Here is a 27,618-nt window from a genome sequence, read left to right on the forward strand (position 1 = left end):
TAATATTCAAAGGCATTTAAGATAGACAATAAATTACAAAAGAACAAATAAAAAACTATTGATTTAATTTGCTAAATTAGAAAATTCACAATTAGAAGTCATATATTTATATGTATGTTAGATATATATGTATATATATATGTATATATATACATATGTATATATATATATATATATCACAAATTTTTGTTTACTTTTGAAAAAATTTATTTTTTAATTAGTCTTTTTTATTTAACATGTATAACTGTACAAGAATGAATATGTAAGTTTCATAACCATGGAATTAAAAATTAATTATTAAGTAAATAATTAGTTTGTTCTTCTTGAGACAGGAAAAAAATTTGCATCTTTTGACGGTGGCAACTGAGCTGGTCGTCCATGGGATATGGGCCATTACCCTTTCGTCTCCACCAAAAGTCCCCCCTCACTTTTATGTAATCCGAAAATTCTGCAATAAAATCAATGTTTTCGAAATTTAACCAATAAATAAACGATGATGATGGGTAGGCAAATTCATATCCCTATTAAGCATCTGTTGTTGTCCAAAAATTTTCTGCCCACGCCCCAAAAATTGTTTTTTCCTCGTAATTCAACCACCGGGAAATGCGGCAAAGGCAGAGAAATCAAGAATCTTTGTGGTTTTCCAACCGCAAAAGGACTGAAAAGAGGAGGGCTGTGTGTAACTTCATCATCGAGCAATGTGGCCGCGCCAATGTGGGATGGCTGGACTCCCGAGAAGAGCTCCAAAGCTCCTTCCCTCAGTGATATAGTTTGGCCTTCTGCAGGTACAAGTTGTGTTCCATTTGCTTATTCAGGAGCTTGTTTTTTGCTGGTATTGTGTGTAAATATGGGTTCTTCTCTCTTTTCTTTTGCATAAACGTGGGACGAAATTGTTTGCAGCAAGCTCTATATAAAAGTTTATGGAAGGAGCTTCGGATGGGGGAAAATTGCTAATTTAATTGATAAAAACAATCATTTATGTGACTTATAGTATATTGCTTAAACTCTCTGATTTTTATTTTATCGAGTATTAGCTGTTAATCCCAGTCCCCGAAATCAAATTCTTGGTTCGTCAACCACAGCAGATTTTTAGTTTGTATGATATTTTATACTGGGTAGAGTACTGTCTATTCTTGATAAATGTAAAGTTTGTGTTTAGCAAAAGTTTTGCGTTCAAATTTGGTCTTACCCAATTGCTAAGCGAGTATGAACTACCGAATTCGAGCTTTTTGAGCTGCTCGAGTGTTCTAAAGTTAAAAATTTATGATTTGGTGGTGGTTTATTCTGGACAGGGGCATTTGCAGCCATGGCCATATTGGGAAAGGTGGATCAAATGCTTGCACCCAAAGGCATTTCGATCACAATTGCGCCAGTGGGAGCGGTTTGTGCGGTTCTCTTTGCCACCCCTTCTTCTCCTGGTGCCAGGGTATGCAGCTTTTGATTTCTTTTCTTTCCATTCAATGGCCTAAAACTCTGGCTGAAACCCCTTTATATCTTATGGCACCGGTATAATAAAAGAATGTGGAAAAATCATGTCGGTGGTAATACCAATACTAAGTATATTTACTTTTTTCCATACCGTAGCTTTCAGAGTCTTGTCTATGCTGCTTCAGTTGAGGTTTTAATTTTAACCATTGCATATCCAAAAAGTTAAGAAAACGGCCACACAAACGGTGGTAGAGCTAAGGGAGTGGCGATGACAATTGCTCCTTTTCCCTCCTAACCTTTCCTATAGGTTTATATATTTCTGTATATCATCTATAAATAAAAATATGATTTTGTCCCTCTAAATGTTTTGAGTTTTAGTTTCGCCCTTCCTGTGTGAGATTCTGACTCCGGCACTAAATGGGAACCTGGAGTACGTAGTCACTGAAGGGTTTTATGAATCTCAAATCGATTTTGACATCAAAATCTATATATCTAGAAATTCCCTGCTTTACAAAACTCTAGTTTCCTTGAATTGTGGTAGTTATTTCGTACAATCTTTGGCCTCCTCTTGCAGAAATACAATGTATTTGTCGCTCAAATTGGTTGTGCAGCAATAGGTGTTTTGGCATTCTCAGTCTTCGGTCCTTGTTGGCTTGCTCGGAGTGTTGCTGTTGCTGCCGCCTTAGCCTTCATGATTTGCACTCGTGCAATACATCCACCAGGCAATATTTTTATGATTAAACTCTCCTAATCGCATTTTTTTCCTGAAAACGATGCCATTTGTCTTACATTTACGAGTTCTTGAACTGCTAAGAATGAGTTTTCTCTATTGGTTTTCAGCTGCGAGCTTGCCATTACTTTTCATCGATGGAATTAAGCTTCATCATCTGAACTTTTGGTATGCTTTGTTCCCTGGTGCAACTGGATGCATCCTCTTGTGTCTGATTGTAAGTTTCTTTAAAATTCCTTACTCCTATAATGCTTGAACGTTTTCATCTTGCTTAACTCAAGGTGTAGTTGAAAAGGTCGCGTTTGATTTAGTTTTCCTTCTCTCCCCCATCAGTGGAAAGAGTGTGATCTATGGGATTCACAGTTATCGTCAAATCATAAAATTGTTGTTTGTGCCATAACTTTCGAACAGAGTAGTTTCCACATGGAACACAATCCCCATATATTTCATTAAGTTGGCCTTGGGTGGTGCACCAACTTATACGTGTAAATGTTTAATATTAATTTGGATTTTCCGATCCTCAACATACATGTATTGCATAATAAAGTGTAAAACTGTTCATCATGTCAACTCTCCGGAAATCAAGTTTTTGGAAAACGTGGTTTCAACCGATATATTATATCGAATGTAGTCATACATTATCACATTTGTGGCTCCGCCACTGCATAGACCTGATGGATTCCTGCCGTTGGACCAAACCTGAGGGTGTTTCCATGTTATATACCCGACAATGGACATCTCTACTCGGGATTTCAGTCTATGTGTGCTCGCATTTCTTAAATTGTTTTATATTTATTTCGGGGATATATGTTAAGAAGAGTAGATAAAATACTGTTACAAACCCCAGATATAACTGCATATAATCTGATTGGTGCAGCAAGAAATGGTATGTTACTTGAAGGACAATTTCAGATTTTGATTCTTGGAGTTGTGCAGGCTTCATCTTCCATTCATAAAATATATATCCAGTTTAAAATGTCAAAAAGACATGACAATGGTTTGCTTACCCAACTGTATGTATGCACAAAGTGTAGCTTCAAATTTGTAAATAACACCGTATATTCTCCATTGAAGTTGTTCTGATGAAGATAAGCATCATATCCGAAAGTTGAGCTAGCACTTTCAATGAGTTGAATCCGGGACAAGGTTTACGCCCCGTCGTCATGCTAATATTATTTGTATCATTCCGATCTTACTGAAAGGACTGTGTTCTTGACCTTGAAAATTAATTGTTTCATGAATTTGTGAGCTACTGAATAAATTTTTTTTTTTTAAAATAATTAAGATAGCTCGAAAAACTTGCAGGATCACTCGATTAGTTTGTATTAGTCGTTGCGCTTGGATTGATGAATCTGAGAAGATGCATCTCAAATTCTTCTGACTCGTTTGGATTGACAACATTCAAATATCATAAAGTAAGTAATTTTAATAATAATTGTGTTGTATTTGAAATATACCTAAAATAGCGTCAATTGAAATGTTTTCTCCAGTCAAATACTTCGCTCCATGTCCAAGTGCAACCTTAATTTGATTACTATAGGTCCTAACATTCACCCCACATTAATTAAATCCTATTAATATCATATGCGACATGGAATAAAATAAAAGCATAAGCTGAATAACAATGGTATTTAATCTGAACAATATTCTTGCTTAGAATCAAAGCTTTATTTGGACATATGAATTTCAAATTTTTTTTTAACTTGGATGAACATATAAAAGTATAAGCGAATTTCATGTTAAATTGTACAATTTCAATAATATTATTTGAAATTCATTCGTCAAATTTATCTCTATATCAAATTCATCGATCCAAATTCAACCAAAATATATTTACGAATTTATAGTACACGATCACATTATGCCATCCAAGTCACATGCCACATTTGATGGTACCTTCCCCCAATATGTTCTTAGCTCATCTAAAGTCTCCTCAACTGAAACTGAAAGTTCTAACTTTTGGGCTTGAATAGGGTTTGGATCTTTGAGGTCAAATTTTGTTTGGATAAATACTTTAAAAATAATTTTAATATTTTTTAATTAAAAAATATTTAAAGTTTGTGTTAGGAAAAGATTTTTGTAAAAAGTTCATGAAAATGTTCTTTAAAAATTTATTCTCCAAGTAAAATTTTTAAAAAAGAACTGAAAGGTACTTTTTCATGTTCATAAATTAAAAAATGCCGGTCGAATGGGTAATAATTTGCCAAAAAATGAGAAAAAATAAACTTACAAATAATTTTTTTTGTAAAATTGTTGTTCAAACATTTTTTAAATTATTTTTAATTAATAAAAACCTTTTTTTATAAAATAATTGTCAAACACATATTTACTTCTTAAAACGACTTGTAAAATCTTTTTAATAATTTGTAAATAACTTTTTAATAAATAGTGGTTCCTGATTTAGAGGAGAAAAAGTACATAGTTACTCAAGTTTTTATAATACGTAAGAATTTTTTCCACCAAGCAATACAAACTCAATACTTTGTGCTCCGCAACATATGCGGCATCTTCCAACATCTAAACACATTGTCTTCTTGATCGTGTCTTACGCTTCTATGAGCTTTCGGGTCGACGGTGTGGCGTATAGTCACTTCCTCCAAGAGATTCATAGCGCGAAAGAATTTGAAGAACAAAGAACATATTGATGTTCCAGCACAGGACATGACCGAATGTTTGACATGAATTTGTACTCTCATTTCTCATCAAAATCAGATTCTAAGGGAGTCCAATCCACAAACATTGTGCCAAAACAAGAATACAATACGGGGTAGTAGCTATTTCAAACATAGCCAGAAAACGAACGAGTACTTTCATATACTGCAATAAAAAAACTTTGAAGAAAACAAAACATATACACCAGGCGGAACTCAATATGACCAGAAGCTAAAGCCATGGTCTTCGATCGGAAACCGTGAGTTTGCAGGGGGGCCGTGGCAGTAGCCTTCTTTGCTCTTTGGAGAGATGTAAGCTTCTTTCAAAGATTCATCTGAAAAACCCGTCTGATCAGGTTCAAACACTTGAGAAGAATCACCTGTTTCAAAAAGCAAAGAGAGTCTCTCGTTATTGTAACATAGACTATCTGTAGCGGTACTTGAATCACTTCTGGCTTCACTTTGGTCTTCATTTAGACATGCCACTGTCAACACTGTGTATCCTTTGTCTTTAGAGACCGCAGCAGATATGGGTTTTTCCATCCATGATTCAGATGGTCCTTTCATGATGCAAAATTGCGAGTTTTCCTTCTCCTTTTCTTTAGCATCAAGATTTTCTTTGAGGTGAAAAACCTACACGACAAACTAGTCAACACACAAGGAATACAACAATGTTTGAGCATAAATTACTCAGAAATTCAGCTTCTTCGTTTCTCATTTAAATAAAGAACGCTTAGACTTGATCGAGCATCATCACCTCTAGATTGAGTTTCTCATTCTCCTTGAGAAGGTTATCGTAATTGGTTTTCAGGCACTTATATTTCTCGCTTAATGACTCATAATCAGTTTCTACTTTCTTTGTCCTCGACCGAGCCCTGCGGTTTTGGAACCATATTGCAATCTGTCGAGGCTGTAAACCGAGCTCTACAGCGAGCTGGTTCTTTCTTTCTGGTTCGAGTTTATTTTCAGCCTCAAAACTCTTCTCAAGAAACTGAACTTGGTCCACCGTAAGACGCCTCTTCTTCTCAGGATGATTGAAATACTCATCCAAATACTCATCTCCACTTATCTCTTCTCGTTCGAAAGATCGACCAAACAAGTTTCCAGACATGTTTACACTAAAAGCTCCAAAATTAACCATGGCACCTGAGCCTGAAACAGAACTCAATCAGCAATGCAATATATATAGCAATGCAATATATATTGACTCGTATGAAGAAAACAACAGCAACAACAATGACTACGAGGTGTGAATAAAACGGAGGCTCAAAAGAAAGTTATCCTCAAATTTCATTATGTTCATAAAAAATACGAATTTCACCAACTGACAACATTATGTTTCCTAGCACAGCCTCTATTCGTCGCTCTTGCTGCTCCAAGAATAATATGACCAAAATTGTATCACATCTCAACTAAAACAATTTCAACAATAAAAATGAAGTAAAATCAAAGCAAGCTCAAGGGAGAAAAAAGAAGATTGTTAGCATCTTATGCAATACTTTCAGAGTAGGCTGCGGATCCTGACATTGGGACTTGGGGGGTGACTCAATCCATTTGAAGGTTCAATATTTCACTTCATTTTTTCAACAACAAAAAAAAAAATCATATCGTATCAACCACCACGTATAAGTTGTTTAAAAGCATAAAATTCATTAGCTCCACCTTTGGACAAGTGGCTTCAACAAAAGTCAACGAAGATTTTGCTACCAAAAATCAATAAACACGTACCGGTAAAAGGATTTGAAGAAGCAGACGTAAAGATTGAATCAAAAGGCTGATCAAGAGAAGAAATCTTGACTTTCTGCTTCTGATTCGGAGCATGGCCACCGTCACCACCACAGATCGTCCCCCTACCCATCATCATTTCTATATGTAGATATAATTTTTTTTTTACATAGAACAGCAACAGTACAGAACAAGTATGAAATTTTCAAGAATCTGCCACTTTTGCAATCGGTACCGCTGATTTTGATTACTTCTACCGTGAGAAGAAAAAAATTCGCAGACCCTTCACCGGCGCTAGGCTTGAGGATTGGCCAAACTAGCAGGAGATGCAAATTTTGTGACGGAAAAAGCTTGTGATAATGATCTCTGTGATGTGAGAAGTGTGAGAACACCTGCTGCTCATTACTCCCATCATTTCTTTCATCTCTCCGCTGCTAATATTTTCGAAGAAATTAAGGAACAAACAATATGCGTTGTCTGCGAAGAATGTAGAGAGAAGCGTTAGCCGGAATCGATAGCAGCTAGAGATCAATTTCTGTGGTTCTGTGCATCTATTCTTGGTACCACTATGGAGGAGAACAGAGGAAGCCAGTTTGATAACGAGTCAAATTATTACGGTATCGATTTCTAAATATATATTTAGCAAAAAAGGTTTCTTATTTTATTTTTATTTAATTTGTTATATAGTTGTGCTCATTTAGTAGATGCATATCACAATCAGAAAATATATTTATTTGAGTACGAAAAATAAACGAAAATCTATATAATTGAAAGAGACAACTTAGGTTAAAAATATTATGAAGCCAATATTATATATATTTGATTTTACTTATCCAAATTATTTTCTCTCAAATTATATAAACAAATATTGTAAAACTAGATAATTTAAATCTTTAAAACCAAAACTATCGTGAAACAATTTTGTGATACATATATTTTATTTGAGTGACTCATAAAAAATATTTTTTTTTATTTCAAAAGTATTATTTTTTATTGTAAATATGTGTAGAATTGACATATCTCTTGAATAAAGATTTGTGAGATCGTATCACAAGAGACCTACTCAATCTTTAATCTATGAAAAATTTCTAAAAAAATTAATGTTTCAATTTTTTTTAAAACTATAATTGGAATTTCTTTCCTTTAAATTACAAGTGATGAGCTGTTAGACCCTTATTGAACCACCATTTTGTCTTTCATAACCATATGCTAATCGTACGAAATTATTTATTTTGACGATATATGTTATGCTAATTACAGCGTCATAGTTGGCTTATTAAACCAATTGCTGTGGACAAGACTTTTGGTCGGCCTTCGAATCACATAGAGACATATTTAATTTAATTATTATAAATTTGATAATATATTCCCCTTAAATTTTTTAAAAAACAAAACAATATTATTTTGCAACAATAAACGCTGTTTGTCAAAATGCTAAAATTCGAAGTATGAAAATAACAATTATAGAATGGTAAACGAAAATATGATCGTATATGTACATACATATTACTAAACAAAAACAATATGCAACTAGAAGTATAAATATCGAGTATGTAAAATAATAAAAAAATCAGTAAATCAAATTAAGACATGTAAGAAACACGGTTTCTTTAAAACAGATTTGTCTCTTCCGAAGTTGTTTTGAGGATCAAGACATACAATTGTTTCCCATGTTACAACGACACAACCATACAACAACTTATCATGACACCGACGAACTGAAAACGTACTTTCACTTTATCATCAAAACTTACCAGAGACCAAATGAAAAGCTAAAAATATGAAATACAAGAGAATGTTTGAGTGAGATATTGAGTGTGCTTGTAAAAAAATATATTTTTATATATGTACTGAAGAAATGAACACACTATTTATAATCTCCAAAATAAACACCAAAAGTCACACAAGATTAATTAACTCAATTAATCTTGCAATTAGGGGTGGGCACGGATCGGGTTTTTCGGGTTTTAGGTAGTTCGGATCAGATACCCGATTTTTTCAAGTAGCATTCTCATTACTCGAACCCGATCCGATTCTTGACACTACCCGTCTTTTCGGGTACCCGATAAGATCGGGTTCGGGTAGGGGTCGGGTTCGGGGGTTTTTTTTTTTACAAAATAACATTTTCTCCCGGGACTGCCGCTCACAATCACCAACCCTCGTTCTAAGTAGAGCTCAGTAATTGCGTTGCTTTGGAATGAGAAACGTACAGGTACAGCTTTGGAAAAGAATGTAATAATTAATTAGATGTGGTGCAACATTTTTCAATTTATTAAACTGGACTAGTCTAATTATAAGCTCATATATATTTTTTATTTTTAAAAAGGGTACCCGAGGGTAGCAACTATATATTCGAACCCGATCCGACTAAAATATAGTCGGGTTCGAGTAGTACCCGAACCCGACTAGTTACCCGATTTTACCCGAAAATTGCACCCGATCAGGGGTCGGGTCGGGTCGGGTGGAACCCGAAAAACCCGATCCGATTGCCCACCCTTACTTGCAATTAACTCAAGAACGTGAAGAACCAAAAGTCTCCAATTAACTCAAGAATGTAGAAAGTCAAAAGACACTTCCACAATCATAAGCCATAACTAACTCAAAAATATTGAAAGTCAAAAGACACTCTCACATTCATGAGTCATGATTTTAATTCAAAATTTAAATTTAATTCCAATTTCCAGCGCTTACAACCATTATTATTTCATATATATATTGAACAAAACTCTGTATATACATAGTAATTTACAAACCACACACAGACATATCTGTCACTATATATTTAATAATATATATTTTGTTGACATTGCAGTTGCAAGTCATGGCCAATCATCTGTCAATTAAATGAGGCCCGATACTAAATGAGGCCCGATACATTTGATTTAATTAAATTAATAACGCAGTGCTGAATATAATATAAAATTTTCTTTTTTTATTCCGATAACATGAAATAAGATTGATCGAGATCGAGGTGAATAAATAAATGGAACGAAAGTTTTTTAATTGGCCATGCACACGTGGCTAGTGGACAAAGTGTTACATCTAGAAAGGACCAAGAAGCCAGGTCCAGTGTATCCCGGATGATTAATAAAACAACCGACATTACATGATTCTATTCTTCAAACACCAACAACAAGAATATTAGTATTGATCGTAATGGCATTTGTAGTGCAATGATAATAGTAATAGATGTCGTCGTTGTCATCGTAGCAGTGACGGAGCCAGAAATATGGTTATGTTCGGACTAAAATTTTAAACTCTAGAATCTTTTAATATTTTAAATTGATATACTCGGACTAATATCATATTATTCCAAAATTATACAAAATTTACATATAAATTTTTAAAAAAAAATTGGCCCGGGTATACATGCATGTGACTCCTCCACTGCATGACAGTATAATGCTGATAGTGATAGTGGTAGTGACCGTGGTAGTAGCGGCGATGGCGACGGCAGTGGCGGTCGATAGTGCTATTCGAGATAGTATTAGTCGTTGGCGTAATTGTAGAGGTGGGTAGTTGGGGGGTTGTTTTTTTTCCTCGTAAGAAAAATTTTCGATTAAAGAGGACCGGATTTCTGTTGGCCGAGAAACTGGGCTTTTCTGTACAAGTGTTTGGATGGGCCTTTTCCATTACGGCCCAATGATATTGTTTCTATAAGGGGCCAAATGTTATATACGTCTTATTTACTTGGGCCCTCGAGATAAGTTAAAGAATTGGGTTTTACACGAGATTTAGTTTAATCACATGGAAGGCCGACGTGATTGATGTTCATTATATCCCGATACTCTCTTGGTTTTTTTTTTTAATTTTAAATATATATATTTACCATGAATGAGAAACCCCTTTATATGGATAAGAGACTACTTGACCCATATAAAATAATAAATCGAGATATGTGTATGAGTATGTAAGGATATAAGGGAGATGACTGCAAACATCGACCACAGAGCATATCTTAACAATATTTTAGTGAGAAATATGTTCCACACGAAGATCGATCATGTAATGTCGGAAAATAACTTCTCACGTCATAGCAAATCTTACCAACTCAACTATACCCTCAGACACCAATACTCTTTAGTTAATCAAACATTTGCATGTGTGTTATCTGTAGACCAAAAAAGAGAGGGGGAATTTTTTTTTTTTTTTTTAAAAAAAAGAACCGATAAAAAAACAATGTTACAAGACTAAAACATAACTTTGATAGATTATAGGAATAATAAAGAAAATAATAATAACGTAAAGAACTAAAGTGACTATTTTCCTTTTTTTATTTTTGATTTCCATCAGGTTGAAATTTTGTCTTTCATTTTTAGGGTTGGATGACTAAAAAATGTACTAATATTTCTAAATTTGTAAAGAAGTCACGAGGCAACCCAATCATACAACAAGCAAACGACAAGGATGGGCGGCTCCCATGATAGTGGCATATTATTTCTTAAAACTTCAAGTAATTAATGATATAAATTTTTTTTTTCTCGGATAAACTCGTAATATTTTGGCTTTGAATAAATTAATTATCAAGACCTAATTAAATTCGTAATAAAATATAAATATAAAAAAATGTGTATCTCCATATTGCTATTTCCTAGTTATAATACGTTGAACAACGTATAATTTTTAATTTTTGACTTTGTCAAAATCTTTGGTCAACTTATGCATAGGTTCACTCCTCTGGATAAGATTATATAACCTGAGTATCTCTTTATTCCCCGGGCCTAGTGATGAGCTTTGGTTGTGTATTCGTAGATATTTAAGTAGTTTTTGCAAATGCTTTAGAAAAATAATTGCGAATTTTTTCTTTGCAAGATTCGAAAAATCATCTTAAATATAATTAAATTCGATTTGGCACGAATTTGAACTTGTCTGAGACTTTTCGATCACCAATAAATTTGAAAACTTCTTTCCAATTCCATGGAATATTGTCATAGTTTTCACAATTTTATATGCTTAAATTGAAACTTATAAGAATATATAAACGCGTGATGGAGACAAAAACTTTGGAGACAAAATGTGAAATTGATCTAGCCTAATATGAAAATGTCGCAATAATAATAATAAAAAAATTTATCTTGAATGTGAGGCACAAGATAAATGCTATGGTTCTTTCCTTCCTAATTTAATTCTCATGTCTTTTACTAGCATTGACTAATGCATACATTGACAAAAGTATATATTTAAATACATAAAATACATGTCGATTTGAATATGAAAATATTTTACACACAAGAAAAAATATTATTAATATTGAAATTGTGTTATCTTGTAATATTAATGACTTATTCTTTATCGTTGTTTGCTATGTTCATACATACTAAAATAAAGAATATGATGACACATGGATTTTAACCAGAGTCGTCCTCCCCGCCCCTTCCCGCCCCGCCACGCCAAATAGATGGGTTAATTTGACAATTTCTCATCTCGATCCAAACCAACTAAATATAATAAAAAATTGACAGGTTGGCCCACTCTATCTTGCTAAATTGGTTTGTGGGGTTGCCGATTTTCTAACCCATCTCACCCAGCCAAACAACGTGTTGCAGGTCGACCCGATTTGACGGCTCTAATTTTAATATGGTTTGGTCGACATGCCTAATCAGAAAGTTACACTCAAATATCAAGAAAATTCGCTAAATTTCAAGAAAATATTATGATCAAACTAAAAGACACCCTATTTTCTAATTACACATTTTTGATAGCCAAGTTCACTAGACTTCACTTCGAAAAGTATCACTCGTCTTCAACTCCGCATCAATCAAATGTGCGGATTATTCACCTAATTTAAAAGATCAAACATATATCGAAATATTCACTAATTTAATTAAGATATCAAAACAAGCCAATATAAAATACTAACTACGGAGTATATTTTCTAAAAAAGTTATTTTCTTTTCTACAAATGTTATAATTCAAAACAGTAGCAGAAAATTACCAAGCAGATTTGTTGTCTTTGCTATTATACATCAACCATTTGGAGGGACGCCAATTGGACGAGTAAACCAACGAATCATTGTATACTTCTTTCCACATAATCAAAACGTAGATAATCTCATATATATTTATCTGTGTGTGAGATAAATCAATTTTATCTATATTTATAATAAAAAGTAACATTTTTGACATAAAAAATAATATTTTTTTATGAATGACTTAATAGAATATATATCTCATAAAATTGATCCATAATTTCATTTCAGAAGAATTTTGGTGTTAAATTGGATTTCATTGCGAATTACAAAGGATCAAGGCAAACGATGATTCTTAGGAGACATGTCAGGTCCAATTGGGACATCTCATCATGTTACATCGCAGCATCTAAATTACCTGAAATAATATGTTTCAAATTTTTGTTTTCTGGTGAGACGGTCTCACGAATTTTTATCTGTGAGACGGGTCAACCCTACCGATATTCACAATAAAAAGTAATACTCTTAGCATAAAAAGTAATACTTTTTCATGGATGACCCAAATAAAAGATCCGTCTTACAAACAGTAACTCTTCAATAAAAAGATACACATTCATTGAATTCCAATTCTAAGACTCCAAAATGCACATAGATTTTGCATCTCAAATCTCAATACATTTAACAATATGAGCTCCAATAACAATTTGAACTTCTAATTGTCAAACTCCAAAATACTGTTTTGCAAAATTAGAAACAAAAATGACATTAAATTCATCACAACAGTGATTATGAATCACAATCTTGAAGCATAACTTAAATATATATAAACTTACTGAAACTAACAAAAATCTTTCCCATTTATTAGCCCATTATACAAAAAGTCCTATAGTTAAATATAATATGGTCGGTTCGATTATTTCGGTTTTCAGAGGATCAAAACCGTAAACCGAATTTTTTTAATTTTGAAACCGTAAACGATCGAAAAACCGAACCATTTAATTCGAATTTTTCGGTCATATCGATTATTTCGATTTTAATCAAACTATGTCCACCCCAATAAATTAGTGTATATATTCCTATGGCGTGCTACTCTATGTAAATAACAGATTTTCAGAAATCTCCCACCATTCTCGCTCACGAATTACAAGTCTTCGTTTCGAGGTCTTCGTCTCCAGTGACAAGCTGTACTCTCTCTCTTGCTTTTTCTTTTTGGTTTTGCGAGCGCTCAGTGTTCTTAGTGTATGATGGATCTGTATTCTTGTCTGAATTATATATTTGAAATGTTTGTGGCTTTGCTTCAGATTTTGAAAATCTGTTGAAAATTGAATTCTTGAGATTTGACTTATAGCGGGGGCTCAATTTTTTGTTTGATTGTCTGTGTTTTGCTCACTTGCTTGTTAATTTGTAAAGTTGCTATTTTTACTGCTGAGATTTCTCGAGACCTGGAATTTCGTGCGGCGATCGATAGAGGGATTTAATTGATTTTTTTCCCCTCTCCACTCTTAATGGGTTTATCCCTAAAAAATTTCATAGCGTCCGTAGTGATAAAAACCCATAATGAGTGCAACTGAGCTCAGAACTTGAGCCCGGAGTGCAACCCATCGAAGAAATAGTAAATTCAAGAATGCGGATAATGAATTTCATATCGATTAATGAACTTGTTCTATTGTTATTTGATAGTTAGTCAAATTTGTATTGGATTACATGAGATTAAATTATCTTTAGATATTCAGACTATAGAGTATAGTCCAATGTTCTTTATGTCTCCTCATCAAAACATGGTGGGCATCATGGTTCGGACTCTTAAATGAGTGGACTCATAGATTTCCGTCTATTTCAGATCAAACTTTAATCTTGGGAGAAACTGAAAATAAACTTTAATTATTTGTTCTGGGGTTTACAAGAGTTTTCAATTTTGGAAACAAGATGGTGTTATCTTTGGTGAAATCGCTTTGTCAATCCACCCTTTTGTTGAAATATTTTGTCTGCTGTTATATATCATGAATTATGATATGAAAGTTATCTTGTTACCTGGAGGTTGGTTCTTCTATTTCATGGTTGGAGTTAGCTACTTTACCAACTAATTTTGCTGACGTATTTTCAAGAAACCAAAAACCACTCCACCGGCTAATTGTTGGTCATTTTTTTTTCCTTTGGATATCAGCTATTGTCACTTTTCCTTCAATCCTTCTAATCTTTGCAGGACATGGGAAATTTGTTATGTTGTGTTCAAGTTGATCAATCGACGGTTGCTATCAAGGAAACATTTGGAAAATATGACGACGTCCTTCAGCCAGGCTGCCACTGTGTGCCTTGGTTTCTTGGAAGCAGATTGGCCGGCCACCTCACCCTCCGGCTGCAACAATTAGATGTCCGGTGTGAGACCAAGACAAAGGTCTCTCTTCGATAACTTTGATCATAGTACAAAACCATATGCTTCAAAACTAGCTCACAACCACAAAAATGTTAATTTCATGATACATGAATATTTATTCTTAAATCTTTGATATGCTTCAGATGGTATATAGTTTACAAATTGAATTTTTGCTGATTGTCATTCAGGACAATGTATTTGTCAATGTCGTGGCATCAATACAGTACCGTGCCCTTTCAGATAAGGCGAATGATGCCTTCTACAAGCTCAGCAACACGAGAAGTCAAATTCAGGCCTATGTGTTCGATGGTACGTTCTTGACCTCGTACTCAATAGTCGCTGTGCATAATGTATATATTTATTTATGTTGACTGCCCCCGTTTACTAAAGTGCAACATCATCATACCTAGAATGTTTTTGTTATCTGGTCATTCAGTGATAAGAGCAAGCGTTCCAAAACTCAATCTCGATGACACATTTGAGCAGAAAAATGAAATTGCTAAGGCTGTGGAAGATGAACTTGAAAAGGTAAAGTATTGAACAATGTTAACTGATCATATAGACAGGCTCGAAGATGATTCTTGAATTTTTGACATTGGTTTTGTGATGGTTGTTTGTTTGCAGGCAATGAGTGCTTATGGGTATGAAATTGTTCAGACGCTAATTGTCGATATTGAACCAGATGAACATGTTAAAAGAGCTATGAATGAAATCAATGCAGGTAAAAATATAAAATGCTGCACAAGGCCAAATTCAATCCAAAACTTTCTCAAATACTCGTCAGCCCACCTGTTCTTTTGGTCGAGCCATGTTACTCATGTATTCTAGATCCATTTTCAATTTAACAGCTGCTAGGCTGAGAGTTGCCGCTAATGAAAAAGCTGAGGCTGAAAAGATTCTGCAAATCAAGAGAGCCGAAGGTGAAGCCGAGGCCAAGTTTCTCTCTGGTTTGGGTATTGCACGCCAGCGTCAGGCAATTGTCGATGGATTGAGAGATAGTGTGCTTGGTTTCTCGGTTAATGTTCCCGGAACTACTGCGAAAGATGTCATGGACATGGTTCTTGTTACTCAGTACTTTGATACAATGAAAGAAATCGGAGCTCATTCAAAGTCTTCAGCTGTGTTTATTCCTCATGGACCTGGTGCGGTTCGTGATGTGGCGACTCAGATTCGTGATGGGCTTCTTCAGGTTTCTCACCCTGATTTGTTGTAATATCTCCGGTGTGTTGAATATCTCGGTCTTGCATCTCATGTTACATATAGTTTTATTTGTTTGATTTTATGTATGAGGTGTTTCTTGGATGCATTTGTGGTTTATTATCATGTTTTGTTTATGTGCTACTACAGAAGTCTTGGATGGCAAAATTGTTTGTGTTAAAGCATTCTATTGTCTTCTTTATCTGTGAATTGTATAAAGATATGATTTATGTAAGTGATGAAATTCTGTTGACAGCTCTATTTATCGGTAAAATGCGTTCCAGATATTTTTAAAAATAAGACATTAACATGTAGCCATAATCGAATTGAGCGAATGATTATGTATATATTCAAGACAGTATTTCTCGCACGTCTTACTAACATATCTTTTCTACCAATTATGTTTTTATGAATCATGAACATTAAATATATAGCGCTGAACGTGTTATCAATTGTAGGACCGATCGTACGCAACAAAACAGTTCAAATGTCTTACCAAGTAGCAGCTAAAATACTCTGTTTCATAGAAAACCACAAAGCAGTACTTCGATATTCCTGCGTAAGTGGACCTGAGAAATCACAGGTTAGATGTGTATCAACAGTAGATATTGACACACACACACGTTTCAAATCAACACTTGTTTTGAACTAAACAAATTACATTCCACTACTGCAAAGAATCAATTACAATAAAACAAATTCCGCCAATGTAAATTAATATCAACAAATGACATTGGCATCGAGACAGCAGTGGAACCATAAATGGCAAAAAGTTTAGAAAGATAGGAAAAAAGAGGGGGATGACTGCTCCTGCCGGCCATCTCTCTGCCTCCACCACACGCTTCATGCAGTTGCCGGAGGTGCATTGCTTTCAACTTCACTAATCATCTTCAAGATTTCGTCTTTCATAAGCTGCATATCTTGCATCTTTTGCTCGATCTTTTCGAGCTTCACCCTCAATTTGCTGGGGTCCTTTTTATCCTCAGGATTCTTATCCTTCTTCTTATCCTTTGCACCATCCTTATCTTTCTTTTTCTTGTCGTTGTTGTCTTTCTCTGCATTTTCCTTCTCCTCGTTGTGCTTATCTTTCTCCTTGTTTTCGTGTTTATGATCTTTCTTATCTCTGGCTGCACTGTCATTCTTTGGAGCTTCTGTTTCTCCCATTAATATTTGGACAAGATCAACTGACCTCTGCCATACAAAACAATCATATTAGAATTAAGATTTTCATTTAAAGGGTTGAATTACAATATGCATCTAATCAACTGAAATATACAAGGGTAGCATTGGAACACTTTCTAAACCATTTCTTTTCCTTAAAATGAAATATTATTTTAAATAGTAAACAAGCATTTTTATAGAATAAAAATGTTANATTAATAAGTACTGCATTTATTTAGTTTATATAATCTCTCGAGCTCCATAATATTTGTCCGATTTTTGTGCATTTTCATCTTTGGTCTATAATCTTCTCCCTTATACTATAAATCCTACCCACAATTTTCCCCTTTTTCTGTCAATCCTCTAAAAATTGTTATTTTTAATTTTCTTTTCACCTCTTGCGGTGTTAAAAAAAGCTACACTAATTACTTATGTCTACATTAAAAATGTATGTTCATCGCCACGTCTAAAAATTTTTATTCTCGTGAATACAAAAATAAAAGTATTATTATCTTCAAATAGATATATAAAAGTGAATTGTATTTGTGTAAATAACTAATTTATTATTAAAGAAGAAATTTTATATTTGAATTAAACTGTAGTCTAAAATAATTATCATGATTATGTCACAATATATGTGGGGGCCCCTGCTCCTGATTAATATTTAATGACCAGACAACCAGGATTTATTAATGTAAACAGCAAAAGCGAAAATTTTCCATTTTGGGTTTACAGAAATTTCGGCATGACCTATTCGTAAATAGGATATCCAAAAAAAAAAAAAATAAAACATCACAAATAATATATATATACTCGAAATAAAGTCATAACATCAATTCACAACCTATAGCCGCACTGGCCAGGACTAAACACATGCAGAGCCGGCAAGGCTCGATCACACAACTATCAATTCAAAACATCGTAAAAATAACAGTACAGCTACACAGGGCATCTCTCCGGTAAATGTATGACTCCATAATATAGTATATATATCTGGGAACTCTCAATCATGACTCGACGACTGGGAACCACTGCCTGACGCTCCACCAGACGCGTCAAATCCTCCTGGATAACCTGCTATGGCATCAAAAACAACCACATCATAAAAAGAAACGAGGGGTCGGGCCCCAGTACGACGAACCAATAATATTACGACAAATTTAACTGATATGAAATAACATCAAGTAAAATGCGATGCAATGCAATGCGTGAAAGGTAACAACTGATAATGGATACCAAACAGAGTCCAAATGAATCGCATCAACAACAGTAACAGTGGCCACCCGTGCCAGGAACGTAGCAACGCAACATCAAGTCGCCACTCATCCATGCACGTAGCATCGAGGGTACGGGAGCTACTCGCTCAGCCCTCATGCAAGTCATCAGGAGTGCTAATCCTACCCACCCGCTCCATCGATGACGCAACAACTCGATAGATCAATATCAATATTAATCAAAGGAGTCAAGGCTCGAAATGCTATGCACTAATAGTATCCACACAAATAAATGCATGAATGTAATCACGTATTCACAGAAGCACATAAGGCACGCCACAAACTCATTACAAAGTACTTAACGTCATTTCACATCATATAGACGTCATAATAAAACAGTTCATGCGTACCTCAACTGGACTTTAATTACCACAAAATAACTTAAATCCTCAATAAAGTCCTGAAAATGTCAACTCAGATAATTCACCTGAATATTAATTTAAATGATCTTACTATCATCTAAAATTCTACAATTATTTAAATTCAAATAAAAATCCAATTTTAACTATTTAAGCATTTTAAATTTCTAAAATTCCACTATTCGACTAAATTGTCTAAAATAAATCATTTCTATTTTATCGTCGTAAAATATTATTTTCAGCTTTAAATGACACTAAACTAATATTCAAGCGACTGCGATAAATTCTAGGTTCTCCAGATTATACCTCCAACACGCACAATTCCGGAACCTACAATAATAACCCAATAATTAATCAATAATGATACAATATTTGAGTTGAAAATGAATTAAATTCACATAGACAACAATTCGCACCGAGTCAGCTTGTAATCCGAACAACAGTGGCTAAACTCGAGCCTAAACCGAAGCTAACCGGCAACTGGCGGCAAACTCGCCTGAGAAGATGACCGGAATTACGCAGAAAACACAGGGGTTCTCTAAAATTTGTCAAAGTGGTACCAAAAGAAATCCTACGACATAAAGAACAAAACCCCTCATTCAATTTTTACTTTTGAGCGGCGGAAGACGTCGATTTCAGCGGTGACACCGGCGGCGGGTTTCGATTTTCAAAGTCACGATTTCACCTAACAGGAATGGTATCAATGGATATCTCTCGTCAAGAGCTTTCCAACCATATATTTACTTGAATTTTTCGGCTATCGGTACGACCACAATCAGCGGTCAAAGGTGACGGCGGTGGTGTGAAAATTTGAACAGAAAGTTACGGGAGAGGAGAGAGTGAATTCGTGTGTGTTTATAGGTGTAGTGTGTGTGTGAGAGAGAGTGTGTATTATAATATATATATATATATATATATATATATTAATATTATATGTGTGTTTATATTTTATCTTGAATTCGAAATTTGAATCTGTCTATTTTATTTTAATTTTTGTGTGCTATAAAATTTAAATATGCATAAATACACAATTTAATCATCTGACTAATTATTTTAAATTCCTCAATTTAAAATAATAAATCTTAATTATCGTCAAATAATATATAATTAAATCGGGTCATTACAATATATATGTCTTAAGTTAATTTTCAATAATAAAACGTAAGACCGTAAATTATTATACTTCTTCAAAAATATTATATGTTTGACTATACATATGTCGATTATAACATGCACCTATACACCGTAATTTTTTTTCATTAACTTATATATAAAAACAAAAACTAACTTATCTTCAAATAAATATATAATTGTTCAATATTAACATAGGAACAGAATTTTCTAATAGAAAAAATTAATATAATGTTATAGTTTCTTTGATAAACTTAATATTAGGAGAGAAATTTCTAGATTTCAAAAAAATTTAATTGGTATATATATACGGAATGAGTTGTTGGGATGCGAAAAACCACATTGTTTAGGTAGTATTTGTACATATTTGAAACAAGTGATTATTGACTTTTGTTTGATATATCTATATTATCTATATCTATAATAATAGTAATAGTAATAGTAACTACTATAAATATATGACTTTGTTTGTATCGCTAGGTTCATATGTACGTTGCCCGAATATATATGTTACTGATAAAAAATATTATTTTCTTGTTTTACCACTACTATGATATTGTTAATATTTGTGCTCTGGTTCCATATGTAAAGGTCTGAGGAAGGTGACAATAGCCCTTGGAGAGGGTTGAGAAAGTACGATGGTGCATGCATGGCCACAAACCCTATTGATCAATGTTGGAGACGTGCAAGAATTGGGATAGAAATCGGAAGAAGTCGGTGAAATGTGTTCTGGGGTTTGGTCGTCACACGACAGGAGGTAAAGCCGGAAAATATTATGTCGTGACCGACCCCTCAGACAGCGATCTCCTGAACCCGAAACCAGGAACTCTGTGACATGCTGTGATACAAGCACAACCATTACGGATCATATTTGCACATGATATGGTGATCAGATTGACCCAGGAGCTTATCATGACGAGCCATCAGACGATAGATGGCCGCGGAGCACAAGTGCACATCACCAATGGCGCGAGCATAACCCTACAATATATAAGTAATATGGTAATCTATAATATCCGAGTTCCTGACATCAAGAAAAGCAATGGAGAAATCATTAGGGATTCGGTAACGCATTATGATTTTTGAACTAGAAGCGATGGAGATGGCATTTCTCTTTTTGGAGCGACAAATATTTGGATTTATCATGTTTCGATGTCGAACTTAGCCATTGAGGCAATGAGGTAATTAAATTGCTTAACTAGGTCATGAAACTAATTAACTGGGAGCCGAATGATGTACACATGATAAAAATTATAAATGTTACTTACACCTCTCATGTCATTAAAAAAGAAAAAAAATAAATTTCATAATTTTTTAGAACCTTGATTATGTGTTTCATCGACAAAACCCATTCGACTAAATTGAGAAAAATATATATATTTTTTCTTGTAATCTGTATTTTTTTTAAACTTTTGATCATGTTAATAATGATCAAGAGATTATTTTTTCATTTTTGATATTTTTTTTTTACTCCATTCTGTTGTGTGTTTCGGTCAAAAAAGAATACAAGATAAAAAAACATACAAGTAAAAGTACCAAAAAATGAAAAAAAATATACAAGTTACCAGACAAAAAATAAAAATTTACAATACAATGATAAAAATTAAAAGAAACATGTAAGTTACATAGATAAAAATACAAATTCACCGTTAACATGACCAACCAACACATTTTATGGTGTCGTTATATCCATATGATCGTCATAAATGCAGGCGATGCTGTTCGGAGCAAGTGAGTCACTCGGACGATGCCATAATGCAAATAACCCTAGCTTTCAACCACTTTGGCAAGGGATTAGTTCAAATAATGCCTTGAGCTCGATACGGGTTCGTGCGCATCGTTAACGATGATTGGTTAATGTACGCCATTGGTGGAAGCCAACAGCACCCGGAAGAATTGGGTATGGAAATTTGAAGGAGATGAATGGAGCTTTTTTCACTCAATCCGGAGATCCGAACCACAAGTTTGCGGGTGGAATCGACAGACACCATTAGCCCAAAACCTGGTGAAAGATTTTCGGGTCGTCTCGAGTGTATTCGTAGAAAACCTTGTTAGAAACACGACGTTAAGTAGTAACGTTCATACTGTATAACATAAATATCACAAGTTCTCTAAATTAGGTGAAATTCAGAGAAAATATTGGAGTTACCAAATTGATCACCAGAATTTCTTAGTATTTTTTGCTTAAGAACAGTATGTAAAAATTTATGTTTGTATTCAGGAAACTAGAAAACTGACATGTAAATCTTCATATGATCATGCTCCCTGCTTATTGCTATATTAATATAGTAAATGAAAGGAAACTAGTTATATCCAAATAATTCAGGAATTTTTTTTTATTTTATCCAAATCAACTATTAAAAAAAAAAATGAATTCAATAATAATTTGTGTTTCTAGATTTTTCATTTGTTTTATAAAATATTTTGACAAATTTTAAATAAAATTAATTAATTGTAAAGAAACATGAGATCCCTAGTTGTTTATACTTGGAGCGACTAACTTCTTTTTTAAAAGCTTGACCGCCAACTTCATGCCATAATTGACCAACTGATCACACGTTTATATGCATATAAGTTTGACATTATCGATACAATATCTGGCACTGTGTACTTTTTACATGATTAGTTGATGATCTCTTTTCTTCTCACAATTTTTCAATTTTATCTGACAATGTGTGAGATCCATCAGATGATCAATTGATAATATTGTATAAAAACGCACATCACCAGGTGTTGTGTTTTCAGCCACAGTAGAGGATCCAAATCCCGATACACAAGATGTTCATATGGGAGCATTTAATGCATTCCACAAGATGTTCATTTTGGGCTAATGGATATTAGTGGGTGCTAATACTAACCCCACTGCATAATAAATCTTTTAACGATTTAAATTATATAAAATTTATTTGCCAAATATTAAGGACATAAAACTAGCTAGTATCGATCGAGTTTCCCTGACCAAATTAATTATTCCAAGGTCTACGCAATGTTAAGATTTAATCAATTCTCTGGAGCTTGAAATTATTATATGCTACATATATATTTTATATTAATTGTGGTGTGCAGCACGCATAAACCCAATAAATTCATGACGTCAGAACTATTTGACGTGACGGTGAAGCCAAGATTTTTTTACGGAGATGAAAACCAGATAATTAAAACCATTTTTTTTTTTGTTAATCTAACTTGTATTTTCTCTATTTTTAGTTATCTTAATATTGAATTTGCATTTTTGGTCTCATCATTGCATCTTTGTTTGTTTTGTTTTGTTTTTTGTTTTTTGTTTTTTTTTTTTTCATTTTGGCTTTTTCTTGATCGAGTCCGTCGTATATGTTGAAAATTACTTACATTATGTGAAGGTTGTGGATATTAACATAGATTTTTAGAAAAAACTTGCACATATATCATTTCTTTTTTTAACAATATATATCACGGGGCATTTGAGATTTGTTCATTTTTTTGTTTATTGCCTAGTTGGTAAATGAATATCATAACACAATGCAATTTTCCTTCAGTTTTCTTCCAAAAAATTCATGTAAGCATCCGTGGCCACCTCATAAGCAATTTCCGGCCAACAAGCTGGACTCCGTTAAAAAAAAAAAAGATCGAGAATGAAAATAAATGCAAATTACGATATCAAAAATATAATTTTCTCGTAAAATTATGTTTTGATGAAAAATCTAACAAGTATATGACAAAAAAATGCTTATTCATTTGATCAACAAATTGATGGATCAAAGAAAATAATATATAGAGAACACGTACAATTTAATTTATTTGTACACTATATATATATTTATCTCAATATTGTTTGATATTTGCCTTTACACAAGGAATTAAAAAATTGTGTGATCACAATTATTTGTCTAATTGAATTAAGCACCGGAGAGCATGCATGCATCTGCTCAGGCATTCCGAAATTAATACATCTGCCTGAACTTCTTCCTTGATTAATCCACAAGTTTAATGGTCTCCACTACTTGCTGCCATGACAGGCTCCTCACGTTTCATCAATTTTGTGAACTGTTCAATATTAACAAAAGAAGACAAACTAACATTTTATTAATCTCAGAGAATCAAGGGTCCGACAAATTAATGTTGCAATCGATCGAATTTGATGTTGAAATATTATTACAAACCTGCGAGGTTTTGAGCTCCAGTTCCTTCCATTCCATGGCCGATTTACTTCCTTCTACTATCCCAGTTCCGGCGTAGAGTATAGCACCGATATCCTAACAAATCGAACCAAGATCGTAATTAGCATAGATCATGCACGACTACTTTTGTTATAAATTATCATTTTTATGCAACGTATCGTATGCTCACCTTGCCGACCAAGGCTGATCTTATTCCAACAGCAAATTCACTCTCTGCACCACCAAACCATCCGACAGGACCAGCATACATGCCTCGGTCGAAGGATTCTGCAAGAACTATCCGAATTATAAATCGAACACAATCTTGCGTTTTTGAACTGAAAACATATTAGCTAAGTGCATGTATCGATCCTAACCTGTTTCGGTTATAAAAACTCGTGCTTCTTCCATGGGTTGTCCGCATACAGCGGGTGTTGGATGGAGAGAAGACAGAATCTTGAACTGAAAATTTATATTCACAATTATAGGATTTATGAACGTCCCAAAAAATGGAAAATGAAGAACCGTAAAAAAAAAAGGTGCCATGTAATTATCAGAAAGATTGGAACAATTAGTTATATGTATATACCTCATCATCCTCTCTGTGAAGTGTGCCTGTCAATTTAGCATAAAGATGTTGCACTCGTGGAAGTTTTCGTAGAGCTTTGTTTGGTTTGACCACTGTGCTGGAACATATAGCCTGAAAATTCAAGAATTTGAAAATCAGACGATGTGTTTGTTAAACTTTAAATATGAAAAGGAAAAATCGTTTCTCTACTTATTGAAATCTCGACTTACCTCGAGTTTTCTTCTTATACTTTCTCGTACTACAGCGAACTCATGGTGATCTTTGGGGCTGCGAAGGGTTCAAATGGAAATAATTTATTTCGAATGCTTCAAGAAGCTAGCAATATATTTAGTCGAGATTGAGAATAGAAAAATAACCTGGAAAGCAAATCCTGTCCCATTTGTAAGTCTAGAGCTTCGGTTGCACCTCTAGCTCGTGTGGCAGCCAGCGCGTCGCTGCTAACGAGAAGCCCATCTCGAGAAAACAATCGTTCAGGCTATTAAAATTTTAAAAATATATATGTTACACTATATCTTCACAACAAATTTCTTCTATTAAATGGTATTCAAAGAATTTCATAATAATGAAAAATATATATGAACTACTCACAGTGTTTCCAATGAATGCAGGTGCTTCGGGAGGTTGAAGGCAAAATTGATACGAATTTTTCCCTTCAGCCTGTAAGGACTCCAACCATATTAAGGGGTCAATTTCTATGTTCGCTAGCACTCGGCTGCTACGTGCGAGTACGACCTTATTCAATGCCGAATCTTTGCTCCTGATCATACTTAAAGCTTGATTCACAGCTGAATCCCAAGATATTTGGTTGGGAACGTGTGTTTGATCGAGCAAAACGGCTGGAGTCGCGTTATTATTTAGGTTGATAACTGGGGAAAGCTGCAGCAAAACGTTGATAAATAGATTGAGTTAATAACATGAAGCATATGCAGATAAAAATTATTTAATTACTGTCGAAATGAAGTATTCAGGTATAAAACTACTGTAGGTTCGACTCTCAAGCTCGACTTTTGATAAATGTGGTATGCAACATGAAGTCGGTGCGTATAATATAATTTTGAAACCCTAAATACCTTGCTCCTTTATATTTCATTAAGTTCATCTTGGTATATATGCTTATTTCTTGGCCTTTATTATTAACATCCAACGTCGAATTCGATCCCATGTGTACAGCGTGGCCACCTGGGTGCTTTTGGTGTCGGCTGTTCTAATTAAAGAACTTAGAGGTAATAGGATAAGTGGTTTGTAAAACGAAGTGGCTAGGCTACCTGCAACATTGTGGCCTCAAGTGCAGCAACGGCTTGTTCGTATGTCGTCGAGAGGCGATTATCCCAAGCAACGGTTGCTGCAAGCATTGAGCATCCTTCAAACTCATCGAATTCAACCTGTATTCATCATATATTTATATCAAATCAGAAATTGTATTCTTGTGCATGAGATTGTGAAAGCACGTAAAAAGGGTCTTAAAAATGTTCTTACTTGAGGAACCATGAAATAAAAGGAACCAAAATCTTTCCATTCGGGGGAAATATTAGCCCTGGCATCAAAACGCATCCCTCCATAAGCACGGATCAAAGGAGACGTTTTCGATACGAACCTGAGTTTAAACACAAACACGGTTTCAACAAATTATAAATTCGAACAAACTTAATTAAGAAGTTGTTAGATGCTAGCAAGGTCAGATAATACGAGAGAAACATGCAAGAAAAATAATTATGATACCTTTTGATTGAATGCCAATCATTCAAAGAGAATGCATTGAGATGGCGGAATGAAACTGCAGAACCGAAGCCAGCAACACTGACTAGATTTTCTTGATGATCATAGGAAGAGATGACGTTAGATTCTCGACCGGAGAAGTAGGTATGAGGAAGAAGAGGGTTGTTTTGAGAACGAAGCCAGTCTAGTGCTTCTATGTGTTGTTGAATGGGCACCTACACAAAACCATCACAATTTTTTAACTCAGAACAAATGGCAGTTTTTAAAAAATAATAGACCAAGAAAAGGAGTTTCTTGGACACGTAAAAGTTAATAAGCATGTACGTACCTCAAGTCGGATTATCCCCGATTCAAGTTGTGAAGGGTTCGATTTTAAGTCGTAGATTGCCGAGTTGAGGCGATCAGCAGCTAAATCGGGGGTAGGAGCCATTGGAAATGTTTTAGTTTCAATGGTGCCGATAGGAGCTCTTGGATCGTCAACTTGGCAACCATTCATAGATAGTGAAGATAACTCCTTATATTTCTGTATGCATTCATTAAAAGAAATAAATAATCAGATGTTTGCATGAAATCCCAACTCTATGCATGAAATGAAAACAGAGACATATTGCATTTTCTTCTTTTACCAAAAAAAATAACATCTTTTAGTTCTTACATTATTCGAGAAATGAACTGAATGTTTTGCAAATATATTCGGCGACGACGAAGATGAGGATATTTTCCTCGAATCGATGTCCGAGGAACGTGAAATACAGTGCTTATAAGCAACTCCTGCCATGGATTTAAACGACAACTTTTGACACTCTTCAATATGTGTTTCTATGTGCTTTGGTGTATTGCCAAAGTTGTGAGCAATACAGAATGGAACTTGAATTGGTATTTATACAAGTAAACACCTATGCTTTAAGCTCAAATTCACGCCACACCTGACTTCATGTCATTAAGTTCTAATAATTCTCTGAATACTTGTATTGTATTAATAATATCATTGACTATCCCCATCCACNTTTTTTTGTAAAAATCTGATCAAATTAAACAATTTCAATAGTAATTGTGGCGGATTTCAGATACACCCGAGACGAGTGTTACTTGAAATCATTAATCAAATCTTTTTCTGAATCAAATTCACCAATCCAAGCGCACCTTTAGTTATTTAGACTTGATCAATTTTTCATTTTTTAAAAACTACTCTTCCTAGCTAGTGTATTTTTATACACTCGAGAGGGTATTTTTTTTTT

At 34.2% G+C, this 27,618-nt stretch overlaps 4 protein-coding genes, 1 long non-coding RNA gene and 1 pseudogene across 8 annotated transcripts; 3 read left to right on the forward strand and 3 right to left on the reverse strand.

Annotated features, from left to right (window-relative positions):
- Positions 1 to 331: 331 nt before the first annotated feature.
- Positions 332 to 3,628, forward strand: LOC140972885 (uncharacterized). Of its 2 annotated transcripts, none has more exons than XM_073435348.1 (5): positions 332 to 785; positions 1,293 to 1,426; positions 2,003 to 2,150; positions 2,269 to 2,375; positions 3,464 to 3,628. In XM_073435348.1, exons 1-5 carry the CDS (start codon positions 494 to 496, stop codon positions 3,485 to 3,487), a joined length of 705 nt encoding a protein of 234 aa, XP_073291449.1. In that variant the 5' UTR covers positions 332 to 493; the 3' UTR covers positions 3,488 to 3,628. The 2 variants fall into 2 exon arrangements, with proteins under 2 accessions (XP_073291449.1, XP_073291448.1); XM_073435347.1 differs by lacking the exon at positions 3,464 to 3,628 and adding an exon at positions 3,036 to 3,256.
- A 938-nt stretch (positions 3,629 to 4,566) lies between these two features.
- Positions 4,567 to 7,134, reverse strand: LOC140972887 (uncharacterized). 2 transcript variants are annotated; one of them, XM_073435353.1, is made up of 3 exons: positions 6,538 to 7,134; positions 5,567 to 5,955; positions 4,567 to 5,442 (listed from the first exon to the last, which is right to left on the reverse strand). In XM_073435353.1, exons 1-3 carry the CDS (start codon positions 6,671 to 6,673, stop codon positions 5,026 to 5,028), a joined length of 942 nt encoding a protein of 313 aa, XP_073291454.1. In that variant the 5' UTR covers positions 6,674 to 7,134; the 3' UTR covers positions 4,567 to 5,025. The 2 variants fall into 2 exon arrangements, with proteins under 2 accessions (XP_073291454.1, XP_073291453.1); XM_073435352.1 differs by having other exon boundaries at positions 4,575 to 5,442; positions 5,567 to 5,961.
- Positions 7,135 to 13,505: 6,371 nt separating this feature from the next.
- LOC140972888 (hypersensitive-induced reaction 1 protein-like) lies at positions 13,506 to 16,269 on the forward strand. Of its 2 annotated transcripts, none has more exons than XM_073435354.1 (6): positions 13,506 to 13,627; positions 14,647 to 14,838; positions 15,006 to 15,126; positions 15,254 to 15,345; positions 15,442 to 15,538; positions 15,666 to 16,269. In XM_073435354.1, exons 2-6 carry the CDS (start codon positions 14,650 to 14,652, stop codon positions 16,028 to 16,030), a joined length of 864 nt encoding a protein of 287 aa, XP_073291455.1. In that variant the 5' UTR covers positions 13,506 to 13,627; positions 14,647 to 14,649; the 3' UTR covers positions 16,031 to 16,269. The 2 variants fall into 2 exon arrangements, with proteins under 2 accessions (XP_073291455.1, XP_073291456.1); XM_073435355.1 differs by lacking the exon at positions 13,506 to 13,627 and adding an exon at positions 13,712 to 14,576.
- Positions 16,270 to 17,955: 1,686 nt separating this feature from the next.
- LOC140972040 (uncharacterized) lies at positions 17,956 to 19,652 on the reverse strand. The gene is made up of 2 exons (XR_012174425.1): positions 18,800 to 19,652; positions 17,956 to 18,249 (listed from the first exon to the last, which is right to left on the reverse strand). It is a non-coding gene; the product is annotated as an uncharacterized lncRNA (long non-coding RNA).
- A 614-nt stretch (positions 19,653 to 20,266) lies between these two features.
- Positions 20,267 to 21,124, forward strand: LOC140974628 (probable pectate lyase 3; annotated as a pseudogene).
- A 2,545-nt stretch (positions 21,125 to 23,669) lies between these two features.
- On the reverse strand, positions 23,670 to 27,302 carry LOC140972041 (isochorismate synthase, chloroplastic-like). Its single transcript, XM_073434515.1, has 13 exons — positions 27,036 to 27,302; positions 26,709 to 26,903; positions 26,384 to 26,595; positions 26,141 to 26,258; positions 25,930 to 26,046; positions 25,253 to 25,540; positions 25,021 to 25,139; positions 24,874 to 24,931; positions 24,665 to 24,775; positions 24,453 to 24,537; positions 24,266 to 24,363; positions 24,079 to 24,171; positions 23,670 to 23,962 (listed from the first exon to the last, which is right to left on the reverse strand). The coding sequence occupies exons 1-13, from the start codon at positions 27,156 to 27,158 to the stop codon at positions 23,903 to 23,905; spliced, it is 1,677 nt and encodes a 558-aa protein (XP_073290616.1). The 5' UTR covers positions 27,159 to 27,302; the 3' UTR covers positions 23,670 to 23,902.
- Positions 27,303 to 27,618: the final 316 nt, after the last annotated feature.

This window comes from Primulina huaijiensis, chromosome 3, assembly GCF_012295235.1.
Source record: "Primulina huaijiensis isolate GDHJ02 chromosome 3, ASM1229523v2, whole genome shotgun sequence".
Classification (NCBI taxonomy): domain Eukaryota; kingdom Viridiplantae; phylum Streptophyta; class Magnoliopsida; order Lamiales; family Gesneriaceae; genus Primulina; species Primulina huaijiensis.

Excerpts from the sequence above, each read along its gene's own strand:
- LOC140972885 (XM_073435347.1), top strand. The coding sequence starts at position 494 with ATGATGATGGGTAGGCAAATTCATATCCCTATTAAGCATCTGTTGTTG. Across the intron at positions 786-1,292 it reads TATAGTTTGGCCTTCTGCAG|GGGCATTTGCAGCCATGGCC; the intron begins GTACAAGTTGTG and ends TATTCTGGACAG. Across the intron at positions 2,151-2,268 it reads TCGTGCAATACATCCACCAG|CTGCGAGCTTGCCATTACTT; the intron begins GCAATATTTTTA and ends ATTGGTTTTCAG.
- LOC140972887 (XM_073435352.1), bottom strand. The coding sequence starts at position 6,673 with ATGATGATGGGTAGGGGGACGATCTGTGGTGGTGACGGTGGCCATGCT. Across the intron at positions 5,962-6,537 it reads TTCTTCAAATCCTTTTACCG|GCTCAGGTGCCATGGTTAAT; the intron begins GTACGTGTTTAT and ends GTTCTGTTTCAG. Across the intron at positions 5,443-5,566 it reads ATGAGAAACTCAATCTAGAG|GTTTTTCACCTCAAAGAAAA; the intron begins GTGATGATGCTC and ends TTTGTCGTGTAG.
- LOC140972888 (XM_073435354.1), top strand. The coding sequence starts at position 14,650 with ATGGGAAATTTGTTATGTTGTGTTCAAGTTGATCAATCGACGGTTGCT. Across the intron at positions 14,839-15,005 it reads GGTGTGAGACCAAGACAAAG|GACAATGTATTTGTCAATGT; the intron begins GTCTCTCTTCGA and ends ATTGTCATTCAG. Across the intron at positions 15,346-15,441 it reads TGGAAGATGAACTTGAAAAG|GCAATGAGTGCTTATGGGTA; the intron begins GTAAAGTATTGA and ends GTTTGTTTGCAG.
- LOC140972041 (XM_073434515.1), bottom strand. The coding sequence starts at position 27,158 with ATGGCAGGAGTTGCTTATAAGCACTGTATTTCACGTTCCTCGGACATC. Across the intron at positions 26,047-26,140 it reads TTTATTTCATGGTTCCTCAA|GTTGAATTCGATGAGTTTGA; the intron begins GTAAGAACATTT and ends TGATGAATACAG. Across the intron at positions 25,140-25,252 it reads CTGCATTCATTGGAAACACT|CCTGAACGATTGTTTTCTCG; the intron begins GTGAGTAGTTCA and ends AAATTTTAATAG.